The sequence below is a fragment of the Ictalurus punctatus genome, chromosome 23 (genome assembly GCF_001660625.3).
Source record: "Ictalurus punctatus breed USDA103 chromosome 23, Coco_2.0, whole genome shotgun sequence".
NCBI classification, from domain to species: domain Eukaryota; kingdom Metazoa; phylum Chordata; class Actinopteri; order Siluriformes; family Ictaluridae; genus Ictalurus; species Ictalurus punctatus.
The window spans coordinates 5495069-5512457 of NC_030438.2; the positions used below are offsets into that span (position 1 = coordinate 5495069).

Below are 17389 nucleotides of genomic sequence, written 5' to 3' on the forward strand. Positions count from 1 at the left end.
TTTTTCTGTAAAGAAAAAGTAAGTTTGGATTTGCTGCTAGTTATGCTTAAGTTAGGAATTTGTGGCCTTTTAAATTACTATTTTTTTTAATACATGCTATGCTTTCATGACATTGCATACATAACCATTTCTATGCCAATGGAGAGCGTTTATACTGGATGAGTTTATGTGGGGAGAAAAAAGTTCTTGTTCCATATTGGTCTTCAGTGTCTATTGTGTTAAAGAGTGAAACAGAAGCATAAACGGATTTGCAACTTTGAAAGTAGTTTTATCATCAATGTATGATTTGAGCAGAACTAACCCACCATGTAATTCATTATAACCAAATCAAAGATATAGTCACTTTTTTAGAACAAAACTTAATCTTATAACGTACTTACTATTGCTTAATATGTATTAAACCATTCTCGAGTGACTGTTCCTGCATCATTTCCTACTTTTACCATGTAAACCCAGTATCTTAGTAAGCAGTGTGTGTAAACGTCACATGTATGCAGTAGTCAAGTTGGTTTTGTAAACTCGGTACTAAAAACGATACAAAGACGCTAGTGTCTAGAGGTGCTAATACATTATACTGCATTTTGTGCCATTTATCTTGTCTGTAACAGAGCAAAATAAGATTCATTTTAATAGCAAACTAAATTAAACAATATACCAAAACCTCAAAGTGCTTGTTTTTATTTTGAGCTTAAATATATTTTATGTATTCTATTTACTGTGTGTATGTGTGTGTACATCTGTATATCATTTTCTTACCCTTTCTCATTGTGCTAATTCGAGGTGGACAATAATGACATAGTTTTATGTAATGTTCTACAAAGATTATTACCACTGAAAATTAAGGAACATAAGTATTTATTTATTTATTTTTTACATCCTGCACAGATTATATTAAGATTCAGTACTATTTTAATCTCTAACCTACCTGTAATCAGTTTCTAATTATTATTACTAATATTGATGTCTTAGAAAATTGTATTGTGGCATAGTTTATCACAATATTGATATTATGTTGTCGTAGTGCTAATCATAATCCCATAATAGAAATAACAGGTTTATGGAGAATATTGTGCAATTTAATTCTAATTACTGTAGATGATATACATTGTTAACAGTAATAACAGTAAAAATATTATCTTAATACCCATTTATAATTTAAATATTCATTTATCTTAATTAAGCCAGAGATTTTAATGACTTTCCTGCACAGTAAAAAATAAGATATGAGAACTGAACTAAGCTGAAATGAACTTACTGATATTAATTGACAAAGTGTTTTTTAAATTTCATAAGTTATAACAAAAGTCTGCACTGTGACGAAATGAAAATATTTTTTATCTAACCCTCCATTTAGAAAATCTGACAGCGATAATAACACAATGGGGACACTGTTAACTTACTAATAAAACATGCAAGTTGATAAAATGTAACAGCAGAACTTTGCTACAGACAGCACACATGATTATTCTGGGTTTTCATACCTTTATTCAGTTTAAGCACACACAATCAGCAATGAGAAGTGCTGACACTCGGGTCTCCAGGTACCATAAGTTCTTGTTGGTGCCAAACTTGAGATGATATTTAAAAAAAACATGCATTTAAAACTGGTCAATGGAAAAGCACAGTTCCAGTTTTTTAGTGCTTTTATTGTCATATATCACACTCGGTCTGATAAAACCAAACTTTATTAGAAAAAAACAAACAAACAAACATCGGGTGTCAAGTGAACACAAACAGTTGTGCCGTTGGTTTCATGTTTCACATTTTAGTGAGTCTCAATGTGTTGAGACGAACACCCAACACTGTAGCACCTGAAGCGTAGCGAATCTCTCTCAGGATACCGTTCCACTTCCTCTCACTTTCATCATACCTGCAAAAAAGTATATGATGTCACTTGTAGAAATTTCCACTCATATATTATGGATTGTCAAAATGCTTTTGATGTTCATCTGTTGTTATTAGAATGATTAATATACATTCAGAGAAAATCAAACTGAACTGAAAATCAAAACAAATGCTGCTCCATTCTTCAGTACTGTCACCATTATACCCCCAAAACATGCATACATGTTCAATTAGGTTCAACTTTGTCATTGTCAGAGTACAAGTAAAAGGCTATGAGATGCAGTAATGTCTTCATAATGACAAGTATGTAAAGATGCCTCCTAATCTTAATTGGTTGGATGTTGTTGGTCTACTTAATTCTGATTTTTTTTTTCCACTTTAAAGAGCCTGGGGTGCGTTCTCCTTGATACATATTTTATTGGCAGCTGCTAGATAGAGATTGGCCAATGATTGCATAGTTTTCTGATTTAAAAAATCTTTGAAGTCAACTTTAAGTCACAATAAATTTGCCATTATGTGTTTCAGACAATTTGACGCGATACTCTACCTCCAAATGTCATTCATCTCTCTTGGTGTGAGCTCCTCACAGTTTTCACTTGGAAACATTGCGAAGCCACCCACAGCGTAGATGCCATTACCCACTGTGATCAGACTGAGGGAGCTGCGCTCCTGAGGAAACTCGACAAACTCAGACCACCTACAAAAAAAATTTTTTTAATCAGTCATTCAAGCTACTTATATTTGGATTAGATGCCAACCTTCATGACTTTGGCCTTAGTATGAGTACAATATTATGTCAGTATTTTGAAGTGTCATTTTGTTGCTCTGACTTGTTTGATTTAATGTCGTAAACCTCCATGGTGCCAGTGAGGCCATTGTCTGTAACACCTCCAGCCACGTAGATCTTGTCCTTATAAACAGTGACCCCAAACAACGATCGTTCAGTCTTCAGTGGTGCAAGATCCTTCCATTCACCTTTCTTTGTGTCATAAGCACAAACTTTGTTCAAGCACTGTCTACAAGCATGACAAGAAGACTTGTGTCAGAATGAACAAAGATTAGGAAATTAACGACTTTAGTTCGAGAAGAACTTACTTGCTGTCTCCTTTTCCTCCTATTACATACACAATTCCATCTTGTGACACTGTTCCATGGGCATATACCGCATAGGGAAGTGGAACGGACTCTCCCCATTTTAAAGATCTTGATTGAAATGAAAGAAATGATAATATGCTTGAAGTGATCACATCATGAGGCATATTTCTGTAACAATAAATACTCACTGTCTGTGATAAACTAGGACCGAATCCAAAGTTTGTTCTCCTTCCTTTAACTCTTTCCCACCTATTACAAAGATGGAGTTCTCTGCTTCACCCATGCCAAACAGGAAACGTGGTGAGGGCATGGGGGGCATTCCAAGCCAATCTGAACTTGCAGGGTCAAACTGTTAGGGGTAAAAGGTGATTCTCATGCCGAAATCATTGTTTATGTATGTCATATGGAAACAATTACAATTATGGTGATTTTGTGTGTGCTTACAATCATACATAATGATGAATAAATTAATAGGTTAAACAAACCTTACCATAGGTGTTGGGGACAATGGGAAGCATCTTAATTGTTTTCTACATTTTCTAAGCTAATCTAATATCTGTTATTGGGTCTGTACCTGTAAAAAGTATGAGTTAAGCTGTTCCTCTTCACTCTGTTCATTGAAGAAAATCCCACCAATCACAAAGATCTGGTTCTCTTTGGTTACAATGCTGCAGTGATTTTTTGGAATCTGACTGGATATTGATGCCACATAGCAGTCATTTCCTGTAGGGTCGTAAGCCACTGAACTTGTGTCATTTATCATCAATATTAAGTCTCTGAGGAACATGCCAAATCTTAAATTATCATTCAGGATTCCAGGAAGTAACTCTTCCTGATCTTCTTCCTCTTCGCCATCTTCCTCTGTTTTCTTCTCCTTGCTTTTCTTATTTGTCATGGTCTTCTTGACCTCTGGAAGCTTCCCAGCATGAGCATCTTTGACCAGCTGCAGTTTCTTAGTAATTTCTGGGTTAGATCGCAGCCACTCGTGTTGCTCCACCTGCTCTGCAAAATAATCCTCAGGGACGAGTCGGAAGCGCACACAGTCCAGTAATGTCGGGAGTTCCTCGAGACGCTTGTCCTTGTCACAGCCCACCCATTTGATCAGAGCCTCAAATACGGCCTGCTCTGTTTCCACATTCAATGAGTCCGAGGCTAAGATGGCGGCTAACTCACTGGGACTTAGATGTAGGAACTCCTCATCTCGTGTGATCAGCTGAAAACGCTCACAGGCAAAATTACGGGCTGAGACAGCCAACCGAGGACAGTCGAGCATCAATCCCAGGCGAAAGATGGCCAGGCAGTTGCTCAAGCTCAAGCGCTTCTGGAGGAAAGAGACACACACTGTGAAAATGGAAGGGATCTGGAGCATGTTGGCAAGAGCGAAGATGTCTTGGACATTCTGCTCAGTCACATTGATGCTTGATGTGTAGAGGTATTTCAGAATCATACCCATGACACCAGGTTCAACATCCTCCAGAACAATCTCGCGCTGTTTGCTTGCTTCTACACCTGATTTAAAAAATGCCCGGAAGTAGGAGCTACAAGCAGCCAGCACCAAGCGATGGCAGGGGAACTCCTTGTCCTTGATCTTTAGCACGCAGTCCACCATGGTGTCATTTTCTAGCAGGTCACAGAGGCCATCCTGCAGCAGTGTTTGCTGGTACATTCGAGGCTCCTCCATGGGGTCTATCGGCAGAGCCATGGTTGCTTGAATTCTACCAGTTTTTCAGGCAGTGCTTATCCCAGCTCTGCTTCTGGCAGTGTCCAATCCAGAAAAATGAGGCAGGGCCCGGTTAGCAGACTTCCTCAGCTGTCCCAACACTTCAACCAAACTCTATCTAGAAGCCTATTTATAGGTTCAGCCCTCACTGGGTGTGGAGGCTATTCTGGTACATAAGAGATACAAGAACAACAGCTGACACACTGCCTCCTATGAGGCAGCAGCTTTTCCTGAATCATAAGGACACGGGGCTGATAGGTGAGATCAGTGGTTTTAACAGTGCTACCCATTGCACTCTTAATGCCATTCTCAATATGTACCTTTAGATAAAAGTTTCCATCTATTACTCTAAAGGGGAACCTTCTGTGGGTAGTACATGGTCTACAACATAGGGTTTCCTTTCAGAGTAGATTCCAAGTAGAATCATTTCATAAAGCTGGAACTTAGCTATCCTTAACTATCCTTAACTATAAGAACCATCAAAGAACCTTTTTAATATGTATCCAATGTTATACCATACAGTCTTAGAAAATTAAATTAAATCTAGAACCCTGAAGGTTTTTAAGTTCATTTCTCTGGTGGAATACAACAGAATGTTCCCCTTTGTGATGTTTCAGAGCAAACACCTTAAGAAACTAGTAACTCTTAACTCTAAAGAACTCTTGAGGAACTCTTCCCTTCCCTTTCGGATTAGTTTCACTGTAGTCAATGAATCATTCATAGTGCTTACTGTATAATGTGCTTTTAGATTTAATTTGGTTTTTTAATCCTTCTGGGTCTCAAACAGTTTCTCTTAGTTTATTTCCACTTATTCTATTGATTTTTATGTAGGTTTTTTTTCCCCCCAAGCTCTTGTTATTTAATATTTTCTCCTTTTCCATCTTTTTTTGGAACATTGCAGTTTCCACAATCCTACTTTAAAAACAAGGCTACACTAGCCTTACACTGGTAAATGTGTAACATTTCTTCTAAAGTATGAATCATTTCCATTGATCTCAGGGTTAATCAGCTGTTTTTGGTGATCAAAAAATAGTGTGTAGGTTTGGATAACTGAGTCAGCTGGTAAGCTGTAAGTCTTTATTTTGCTTTAGAACTAAAGAAACTAGAGAAAGTGAAATCATACAGTACAAATCTAGTATTTTTTTTTTTCCAGAAAATTACCAGAAACCTGATGTTTTTTCTTTTTTCCCCACAGAATCTCTCAATAACAGCCATTAGGGAAAAAAGAGAACATCCTATGTTAGAATATCCTATATAGATTTTTCACACAGGGGAAAAATTGGGAGTAAATATGAAAAGGAAAAAAAAATCACGTCAAAATTATAAATCCATGTTTTTTTCCGATTTTAGTAAAATTTTTGTCGTGACGTTTAGCTAGTTTACATGAAAATGCTGAGTCATACCATGTACTGTATGATATAAATGTATATAATGTAAGAAGATTAATCTCACTCCTGGTACAATAGAATGAAGAGAATTTTATACAAAAAAAAATTTCCAGAGCAGCTGAACATGAACAGAGAGAGAGAGAAAGAGAAAGAGAGACTGTGTGCTTATATGCTTACAGAAGTCTACAGAAATACCACACAGTGTGAAGAGATGAACAATCTCATGAATATGAGTGATTATATGAATCACTCAGTTTGATTTGGTATTTGTTGCTATAGAAGCAGGATGATGTGTCAGACGACAATACAACAAATAGCTGGTCATATAATATTCGAGCAGGTTTCTGTCATGCTCTATTCATGGGAACTTACACCATAAGTAGTGAAATGATTCCTCTAGGGCTGACATTTTCAGTTTTGTTTTTTTTCTTAAAGCAAACTGGTAATATACACATTAACACACAACACTCATATATTTAAGCACTTGGAAACATTTTCAGTCTTTTTATTTCTTAGAGCAAGAGTTTATGTACAGATATTAGAGTTCTTTCAAAGCATTTGCAGTAAACAGTGCCATCATGTAAGAGCTGCAATTATAAATTGCTAATTACGCATGCTAATTGTGTCTATTAACTGTGAGCAAATTTGCTTATCTTTAAGGTTTATTACAATGTTATTGTGCATTTGTTCTGTGTAAAAACCTTTCGTATACGATCTAAGTTATGTAATACTGTGTTGTTGTTTTTTCATTTTTTTGCAATATGCAACTCAAACCCATAAAAGTAGTCTAACCGTGTAATGTCTTCCTACTCTGACTTTTTCTTGTTGGGGTCCGCAGCAGTGGCCTCAGCCTCGGCTTGGGGCTTGATGGTAGTTGGAGCAGGAACGGGGGCAGGAGGAGGTACAGGATCAGGGTCATCAATCAAAGCCTGCTTCCTTTCTCTCTCTTTTATTATCTGCACCAAGCAATAGGTCACAAACATCACAGTGATGGTGGATAAAGGGAAACCTATAAGAAGGAGAAAGGTTCGATTTTAGCTTGCACAGGTACACTATGATTAAAAGTAAATGTTTGGGACATGTATTGAATCTCATTCTCTCAGGACACAGGCTGTAATGCATTTTAAGCTCACAATGCAAAAAATAAGAGAAAACCCTAGAAAACTGTACAACTCCAAATAGGATTTATAAACTTAAGTGCTGAAAGTAATCCTCTTACATTTTACTAGTTAGTTTCTGTTATTATTCTAAAATGAATATAGAGTTACTTTATTATATACAGTGCATACGGAAAGTATTCACAGCTCTTCACTTTTCCCACATTTTTTTATGTTACAGCCTTATTCCAAAATGGATTCAATTAATTATTTTCCTCAAAATTCTACAAACAATACCCCATAATGACAACGTGAAAGAAGTTTGTTTGAAATCTTTGCAAATTTATTAAAAATAAAAAACAAAAACGCACATGTACATAAGTATTCACAGCCTTTGCTCAATACTTTGTTGAAGCACCTTTGGCACCAATTACAGCCTCAAGTCTTTTTGAGTATGATGCTACAAGCCTGGCACACCTGTTTTTGGGAAGTTTCTCCCATTCTTCTTTGCAGGACCTCTCAAGCTCCATCAGGTCAGATTGGGAGCGTCGGTGCACAGCCATTTTCAGATCTCTCCAGAGATATTCAATCGGGTTCAAGTCTGGACTCTGGCTGGGCCACTCAAGGACATTCGCAGAGTTGTCCTGTAACCACTCCTTTGTTATTTTGGCTGTGTGCTTAGGGTCGTTGTCCTGTTGGAAGATGAACCTTTGCCCCAGTCTGAGGTCCAGAGCGCTCTGGAGCAGGTTTTCATCAAGGATGTCTCTGTACATTGCTGCATTCATCTTTCCCTCGATCCTGACTAGTCTCCCAGTTCCTGCCGCTGAAAAACATCCCCACAGTATGATGCTGTATGATGGTATTGGCCAGGTGATGAGTGGTGCCTGGTTTCCTCCAGACATGACGCTTGCCATTCAGGCCAAAGAGTTTAATCTTTGTTTCATCATACCAGAGAATTTTGTTTCTCATGGTCTGAGAGTCTTCCAGGCAGGCTGTCATGTGCCTTTTACTGAGGAGTGGCTTCCATCTGGCCCCTCTACCATATAGGCCTGATTGGTGGAGTGCTGCAGAGATGGTTGTTCTTCTGGAAGGTTCTCCTCTCTCCACAGAGACACACTGGAGCTCTGTCAGAGTGACCATCAGGTTTTTGGTCACCTCCCTGTCTAAGGCCCTACTCCCCCGATCGCTCAGTTTGGCCGGGCGGCCAGCTCTAGGAAGAGTCCTGGTGGCTCCAGACTTCTTCCATTTACGGATGATGGAGGCCACTGTGCTCATTGGGACCTTCAATGCTGCAGAAATGTTTATGTACCCTTCCCAGATCTGTGCCTCGATGCACTCCTGTCTCGGAGGTCTACAGACAATTCGTAGGACTTCATGGCTTGGTTTGTGCTCTGACGTGCATTGTTAACTGTGGGACCTTATATAGACAGGTGTGTGCCTTTCCAAATCATGTCCAATCAACTGAATTGACCACAGGTGGACTCCAATCACCTTGTAGAAACATCTCAAGGATGATCAGTGGAAACAGGATGCACCTGAGCTCAATTTTGAGTGTCATGGCAAAGGCTGTGAATACTTATATACATATGCCTTTTCTGTTTTTTATTTTTAATAAATTTGCAAAGATTTCAAACAAACTTCTTTCATGTTGTCATTATGGAGAATTGTTTGTAGAATTTTGAGGAAAATAATGAATTGAATCCATTTTGGAATAAGGCTGTAATATAACAAAATGTGGGAAAAGTGAAGCGCTGTGAGTACTTTCTGGATGCACTGTATATATTACTATACTATAAAGTTACTAAATATATTATAATGCAAGATTTTGATACTGAGACATTCAGAAAGCATTGATTGTAGCTTTACCTGCAGGTTAAACCATGTACGTTATCAGACCATGAATTCAAACAGCTACTTACAGATTTACATGGACACACATTCGAAAGGTTTTTACCTTTCAGCAGTAACCTCTTGGCAACAAGATTCGCAAAGTCAAGACTGTTGATGACCAGGATGTTGTACAGGACGATACTCCAGAAGTTGAAGGTATTAAACACAGCTCTAATTCTGCGAGACATGGATTCTGACATTGCCGTCTGGGGCAGAAAAATTCAAGAATACAGTTAACACAGGTCAACTTAACTCGGGTCAATTTAGGGCTACATGTCTTAAAAAAAAAAAATAATTAAGTTTTTTTTGCTCAATATTAAATTCACAATTCACAATTCAGCTAATTTGCTGTATACTAAACAAATAGTTTGATTTTTCAAAATAAGTCACAATAATTGTATCTTTTTATATATTGAATAAAACACATTTAGACTAATAACACTATGCACCTAAACATACAGTTCAACAATATTTATGCTTGAGATCATCATCAAATGCCATAATAACACCATATGACTTGAAATGTCTTTAAAAACATATCTAAATTTAGCTAAGGTCCCCAGCATCATCATAATTACAGTTATTCAAATAAGCAAAACCAAAATCTGTGATTGTGATTGAATATGATGGCTGTGGGATAACTTTATTGTCTGTAACTATTAAAACTGTCTCAACACCGCTTCAAAAAGTAAAAAGTAAAAGCACTAAAACAGTAAAAGAACTCAAATAACATTACAAAGTGTTTGAATGCAATAAAAACAAGCTGTAAAAGAAAAGAAAAAAACTAATATGCAAGAATATGAATAAAGTCGAATGAATGCATACAAATGTTAAAAACTTTTATATTGTTTCCACAGCTGTGGCTGGTTACGAGCTTGATCAAAATAATAAATCTGTAATCCAGCCTTGATTGCTGTTTTAGACTTCCTTTAAGTTAATTCAATAAGATGCACCGTTTGTAATGATTTCTATACACTACAGGGTGTAAATCTACCTTTTGTCATGTGTATGTGTTCATGATCACTATATTACCCATCTCTCTAGTGTTTCCTTCCTCCACTTCGTCCATGCTCTTACCTCAATGGTAAAGAAGGGCTCCATGGAGAAGAACTTGGCCATCCACAGCTCAAAGTTGAGGCCAAAGCAGTTGAAGAAAGCCCAGATGAGGACAACCCAGCCCGGACCGAGCCACAGCGCCGTGATGCCGTACGTGCAGAGTGAGGCGACCAACTCATCCAGCACATTATCATGTTTACCACCGAGGTAATTATACACATACCTGCAAAGTTCACTTTCAACTGAATGCTGCAGTTTTACACACTGCATCACTGCAAAGTAATTCAAACAGCAGATACTGTATATACAGTACAGTCGAGTGCAAAAGTCTGCACACCCTCACCACAAAATGAAGTTGTCTTTAAACACTGCCACGTTCGCATGAAGTTTGTGGACCAGTAGGGTCATAGCAAAGCTTTTACAAAATATTCTTCTGTCGTATATTTTAGATTAGTTTTCTTGTTGTTGGTTGAATTTCTTTTTATCATTTTGGAAGTCAGTCTTTTGTTCAATTGTAAAACAGAGATTATAATAAATAAGATGGGGAATGCAAACATTTGCAATCAGATGTATGTAGATATCCCTTGAAAATATTTAGATATCTACCTATTTTTACAGTTTATAGAAGACATTTACGCATTTATCGGGAGAAATAGTACTTTGTTGAAATTAATTAAATAAGATAATTTGTTTGTTCTTATTAACTGAAATAGCACTAGAGACAATAATGCATACAGTGTTAAAGCATGGATTACTGTCCTGTGTTCGCACGCAGCACCACTTCCAATATGCTCCCATGTTAATCAATGTCGCATTTTAAATGTAGTGGAAACTGTTGCTTCACTTTGGCTGAGCTTTCTAGCTAGAAACAATACAGAATAGAAAATCCCTGTTATAATATGCCCATAATCTAGGCAGCACATGTGTTAATAGCATGTTAAGGTACACTCTGGCCTTAATATGCAAGCATATACAGTAGGGCATCATAGCAACGTGAAAAAATAAATAAAATACGTCATTTACATTAATTTCAACTTCATATAATGGTTTCTCAAACAGATAGAAAAATGGATTGTATGGAACTCTGACTCTGTGGTAATTTAAAAACACATTACAGATGGAGAAGATGATTTACTGACACTTACTTGCAGAGCCAGTCATTGATTCCTCGATCAAAGTGCCTTTAGAAAGAAAGGAAATGTTCATATTTTGTGTTTAGTGAACACATTAAACAAGTGAATAAAAGTGAACGGGCTGTGCACTGACGTTTCAGAGAAGACATAGAGCATCGTGATGCATTTGGGAGGTTTGGGAGGATCCAGGTGGTCCAGTCGAGACACTGTGTTTACAATGCCAAACATCACGGCGGCTTTCACCCAGTCGTACACCAGATTCATATACGCCAAACCCGCTGGGATGGGGGATATGTTAAAGCAACGGCATTAGGGATATGATCATTTAAAGCATTAAGTATATTAGAATAGGTCACACATACCGACAGTCCAGTCTGAGAGGTGTTTCAGCAGCTTCATGTCACTTGGAAGGGTCAGAATATACATGAAATGGAAGACGATAGCCACCATGATAATAACTCCCAAGTGTAATAAGGCCTGGATGGAAATGTTCCACATCTCCCGCTCTTTACGGCTCAAGTCTGGATTGTTAGCCTGTTTGGGACAAGAAGACATGACCTTTTGGTGCAGTGACTGAAATAGTAACAAAAAATGAATTAAAATGTATTAAAAATGTGTAAATCTCATCAAAATAACCAAATAAGTTTAAGTTACATAAAACGAGCTTGTAGAAGCAATTCAGCTTGCTTATGTGTGAGGTAGTACAACAGCACAATGAGTTCTTTGTGTATTTCTATAAAAAAAAAAAAGAACATTTTTTTAAAAATAAACTGAAAGTCAATACCTCAACAGAAAACCATTTTTCAACAAGATCATCTTCATTTTTCTTTCCTCCTTAAAAGGTCTGATAGAATGGACAGCTGATAAACTGCGTACCTGGATATAGAATTTATCGAAGGTCATGATGGGTCCGAAGTAGAAGAAGGGGAGGTAGAAGTTGTACTTGAGCATCTCCAGGATGCTGTAGTGACCCTCCTTCTTCTCGCAGTTCTCCAGAGCGAAGCTCATGCAGCGCATGATGGTGAAGCTGCAGCCGCCATAAAAGAGCACCGGGCGCAGAGCAAAGTCTCCACTCACGAACCCAACCTGCGAATCAGTGACGGCCATGGTCAAACACCTTCCTGGTGGGAATTCTTGACTAGAAGCTAGGATTTGGGAAGGTCATGTGATGTACTGTGTTACATGACAATATACAGTCATATGAGAAGATAGCATGTCATGAGGTCCTGTTTGGAAACCTGACAGATGGACGGCCAGAATATACTGAATATCATTTTTAAAAAATATTCCGGGGGGGGGGCGACCACAACATTTTTTAAAATTCAATCCAACCAAAGATTTTGGACTATTTGTGATATCTACCTGCCAGGAAACAAATGGCTCCATCTTAAAAGTGGTGAGTGTGATGAGTCCGGCGGTGAAACAGAGCCATCGGAGCTTGACGAGTGAGATACTGTAGAGCAGCACGCAGTGGGACAGGATGAGCATCACGTAGGTCCAACCCATAGTCGTGAGAACGGCAAGAACACCGTACACCATGTAGACCAGAGACCGGTACTGTATGGATGAAGAGATGGTGTGTGAGGCTGCACACTCTGTTATATATGTGTATATTTTAATAAATATCATACCAGATCATTTTAAAATTGAAACTAATCTTAGCTAGGTTACGTACTTCCTGGATAGTCTTAACACAGTTCTACATATAGGTAGCTGGCAAGCTTAGCTAAAGTGGTGTATAATATTGTAAACTAATTCTATCTGCAAAAGAAATGGTAAGAAAGACAAGTAGGATTAAGTGTTAGGATCAAATCTGCAATTGGCTGATCAGATTTTCTGATAATCTCCCCATTTCTGTATCAGTATTCAGATATTTTGTGACCTTTCAACTCTTGTAGCTAACCTCCATTTGTGTGATAATGGCTCATATGAGACAATTTACATGTACATCAATAATTGCATTATACTGAGTGAACCATAGCCTGTAAACAATTCATGGATGCTTGAGACACACCTGAGGAGCCAGCATGGAGCAAATCTTGGCGAATAAGACATGGCCAGTCAGGGCGAAGAGGATGTGCTTGCGGAATGTGGAGAACCACATCATCCACTCCGAATCAGCCGTATCCTTCAGTAAAGAGGTGAATGATTTTAACCAGGGTTCAATTTACAGTTGAGGTCATAAGTTTACATATGCCTTGCAGAATCTGCAAAATGTTAATGATTGTGTTTAAAAATAAGAAGCATCATTAAAATTGCATTTAGTTTTTTATGTAGTCCTGCCCTGAATAAGCTATTTCACATAATAGATGCTTACATATAGTGCACAAGACAAAATAATAACTGAATTTACACAAATGAACCAGTTCAAAAGTTTACACACACTCGATTATTAATACTGTGTCGTTACCTGGATGATCAACGATTGTGTTTATGTTTTGTGATAGTTGTTCACGAGTCCCTTGTTTGTCCTGAGCAGTTAAACTGTCCACTGTTCTTCAGAAAAATCCTCCAGGTCCTGCACATTCTTTGCTTTTCCAGCATCTTCTGCATATTTGAGTCCTTTCCAACAGTCGCTATATGAGATGTATTGAGATCCATCTTTTCACATTGAGGACGACTGAGGGACTCGTCTCATACACGACTATTACAAAAGGTGCAAACGTTCACTGATGCTCAAGAAGGCAACACGATACATTAAGAGCCAGGGGGGTGTAAACTTTTTAACAGAATGATCCGTGTAAAGTGTTATTATTTTGTCTTCTAGGAGACATGTAAATATCTTTTGTAGCTTCTGAAGGATGGTACTAAATGAAAAAAATAAGATCTTTAAACAAAATAATAACAATTTACACCGATCATCCTGTTCAAAAGTTTACACCCCCCTGGCTATTAATGTAGTCTTATTCAGGGCAGTACTAAATAAAAAAACAAAATGCAATTTTCATGATCCCTCTTATTATTATTATTATTATTATTATTATTATTATTATTATTATTATTATTATTTAAATTAGGAACATTTTGCAGATTCTGTAAGGTGCATGTAAACTTATGGCCTCAACTATACACAAACATGGCTGGCATAGTTAAGGGATAGAAAGTGATTGAACCTCACCATTTTTCTGCCAAAGTAGTACCATCCGGGCTGGATGCTGGACTTGAAGGATTTTCGGTTTACATTCGCTTAAAAGGACACCAAAAAAACAACAATCTAACATAATATCAACAATGTAACATTTCATTCATTATGCTGTAATTTAGCGATATTAACAGCAGAGCAAATTTTGTGTGTATAACATCAGTTGTCATTTGAGAATGATGCCTCGCATACAATTGATATTTTTTCTTTTGCTGTTGTCTTTGAATGCCAATCTTGTTTTTTTTTTTTTGGTCATGTTAGTCTAGGACCTCAAACTAACAAACAGCTTTACCATTCTATTTTTTTTCCCTTGCCTAGTATATTAATACTGACACATGATCCGAGCTGCATGGCCTGCATAGCTCTCAGCACCTGGCCCTACTCCACTGCTCTGGCCTTTCAGACAATACAGCAGCTCCATGTGTCCTTCTGGATGGAGAAATAAATAGCTGTATGGAGGGGGAACCGTGCAGGACGATAGCTGACCTGTTGTGGTGGCTGAAAAAGTTTGTGTACTGTTGACATAAGGATAAGCAAAAGAACTTCTTCAGCTTGGTTTGGTCTGATCTGAGAACCCTCTGTGTGTGTGTGTGTGTGTGTGTGTGTGTGTGTGTGTTGTGTGTGTGTGTGTGTGTGTGTGTGTTGTGTGTGTGTGTGTGTGTTGTGTGTGTTGTGTGTGTTGTGTGTGTTGTGTGTGTTGTGTGTGTTGTGTGTGTTGTGTGTGTTGTGTGTGTTGTGTGTGTGTGTGTTCAGACTTACAGCTGGACACCTCAAAAATCCAGCTAGCAGCCCAGAGCATTGCCATGGACAGCACCACATAATAAAAATAGAGCTCATACTTGGGAAGAGCTGCTTTGATCCCCATCGTGCGTACACACACAAAAAAAAATCACACACACCAGGCACCTAAAAAAATACATAAAAAGTACTTAAAAGAATGGAGAAACATTGATATTGAAACACTGAACTCCTTGTAAAATTATTAATCAAAAGACATTTCATTATTTAATTATTAAATCTCCAAAATGCTAGAAAATTCAACATTTAGTGAAATTCCCAGGAATGCACAAATATGCACAGTTTTGTCAGCAAAAATATTCATTAAAAACCCATGCTTGTTATTTAATTACTGAGTTGCTCCTGAAATACTCCATTCATTAGGAATTAATAAACATCTATTGACATCCAGTCAATAAATGTCTAGTCAAATGTATTCTGCGGCTACACAAAGGAAATGAAAAAGGACACGTACACTAATGTTTTTCACCTGAAACAAACTTAAAGGGTTGAACTTTTAAGAAGATTATTCCTGCTTTATTGATAGAGTGAAGGTTTGCAGCTTGTCATGTGATTGCTAAGTCCAGAAAAGTCCTCGAGCATTTACACAGGAAGGAAGAATCATTTGTCAAACTGGAGACACTTACACTATACAGCACTCCCTATTTTTAACGGCAGCTCTTTCTGTCTTCTCGATTGTTACATTGATTTAAGCATCACAATCTTTCCAGTGTGTGCTGGTTTTTTGTAATTTACCATCAGATCTTCACAGCAAAAAAAGAAAAAAAAGAAAAAAAGGGTCAAACTGTACATTTGTGTTACTGACATGGTAACAGTGCATGCATGGAAAATGAAATGAAGGTTAAATTGAACTTATTTTTTCATTGTGTAGTGATGAATATGTATGTGTCATCTGTTAGTAACTCTCCAGTGGTTAAAAGCAGCACCTGCTGTACTAACCTTGAGCAACCTTTAGCAAGTAGGGCGTTTAAATCATCCAAAATCCCCTTGACGCACAAAAACTAGAATACATTCGAAGAGAAATAAATTGGGGGGGATAAAACGTCGAAGGTAAATCTCTAACACATCCAGAGCTGGTGAGGGGAAGCACTGTGGCCCAAGCTGTCAAGCAGGGACAGTTAAAGGTGAACAGTGTTGTGAGACTGGACAATTTCCCTCCCATTTAGGCTATTTTTAATCTCACTGGGATTGAAATAAAAATGAAAATATGGAATCATGACTGGTATCTATGAGGTAGTGTTCTTTACTTTTAAGAAGACATGTTATTAATTATAAATACAGTTAAGGAAAGGTCTATTTATAAAGTTTGGGCTGGTTTTAAATGCTCTGGGAGGGTTTAAGTCCAGTATAGAACCCTGACGGTGAATGAGGGTGGATTGTGAATCCTTTCAAACAAGTTTGACTTTATGTATAACCTGTCCTTTTCGCATAAATGTATTATTTTATATTATTCAAATTTCATGTAAAGGATATGAAGATGACTGCTAACAGGTGACTGATATTTGCTGATAGACACAAGCATGTGATGGTCAACATGAATCACTTTACAGAGTCGATTCCTTTGAACCGATTCATTTAGGTGAATCAAATTATGTGAAACCCCTACAGTAGCTCGCTTTACCAGACTCTCCACAGATAAGCATGTAGTAATCTTTAACTAGATAAATTAATGCATGCAGTAATCCTTAGCACATCAGGAAATAATAAAGCATATACATTAACAACCTCTGAGTCATATAACTACAGTAGCCATTAAGAATGGTAGTATTTCAGTATTTAGATCTTGTTAATTCTTCATTTGATAACGTTAATAAGGTGAACAAGCATTCAAAGCTAAAACATTAACAGCAACACAAAGGTATGTGAACAATAACTAAATAACATTAGCTTCAGGACTCACCGTCTATTAGATACCAACCCACTGCGTTTCTGATATTCTTCGCATGGCTCAATCCATCTGCATTAATCTACCTGCGAAATAAACAAAACCAGATTTATATAATGACTATAATTCATAATTCTTTACTACTACTACATAATGTAATAATTCTTACCTATATACTTTACATACCATTAAAATCAAGGAATGTCTTGTGTAAGGTTTGACATGTTCCACCAAAAGCAAGTTTCACCTGAATTTCAAAGGCGTGTTGCACCTTAAAATAACTACGTGACTCATGCTGTGTAGCTGCTACCTTAAATTCAACCTTAACATTCCTAAGTGC

General features: G+C 37.5%; 2 protein-coding genes across 6 annotated transcripts; both read right to left on the bottom strand.

Annotated features, from left to right (window-relative positions):
* Positions 1-1608: 1608 nt before the first annotated feature.
* klhl40b (kelch-like family member 40b) lies at positions 1609-4781 on the bottom strand. Of its 2 annotated transcripts, XM_053674844.1 has the most exons (7): positions 4390-4554; positions 3515-4261; positions 3129-3289; positions 2941-3048; positions 2676-2861; positions 2393-2542; positions 1609-1870 (listed from the first exon to the last, which is right to left on the bottom strand). In XM_053674844.1, the coding sequence occupies exons 1-7, from the start codon at positions 4408-4410 to the stop codon at positions 1759-1761; spliced, it is 1485 nt and encodes a 494-aa protein (XP_053530819.1). In that variant the 5' UTR covers positions 4411-4554; the 3' UTR covers positions 1609-1758. The 2 variants fall into 2 exon arrangements, with proteins under 2 accessions (XP_053530819.1, XP_017309164.1); XM_017453675.3 differs by having other exon boundaries at positions 3515-4781.
* Positions 4782-6537: 1756 nt separating this feature from the next.
* Positions 6538-17332, bottom strand: hhatlb (hedgehog acyltransferase like, b). 4 transcript variants are annotated; one of them, XM_017453914.3, is made up of 15 exons: positions 17236-17332; positions 17065-17135; positions 16104-16165; positions 15791-15907; positions 15126-15272; positions 14343-14410; positions 13239-13352; positions 12587-12781; positions 12101-12310; positions 11587-11758; positions 11358-11502; positions 11237-11272; positions 10113-10314; positions 9100-9241; positions 6538-7057 (listed from the first exon to the last, which is right to left on the bottom strand). In XM_017453914.3, exons 5-15 carry the CDS (start codon positions 15229-15231, stop codon positions 6855-6857), a joined length of 1593 nt encoding a protein of 530 aa, XP_017309403.1. In that variant the 5' UTR covers positions 15232-15272; positions 15791-15907; positions 16104-16165; positions 17065-17135; positions 17236-17332; the 3' UTR covers positions 6538-6854. The 4 variants fall into 4 exon arrangements, with proteins under 4 accessions (XP_017309403.1, XP_017309405.1, XP_053530820.1 ...); XM_017453916.3 differs by lacking the exons at positions 15791-15907; positions 16104-16165; XM_053674845.1 differs by lacking the exons at positions 15791-15907; positions 17236-17332.
* Positions 17333-17389: the final 57 nt, after the last annotated feature.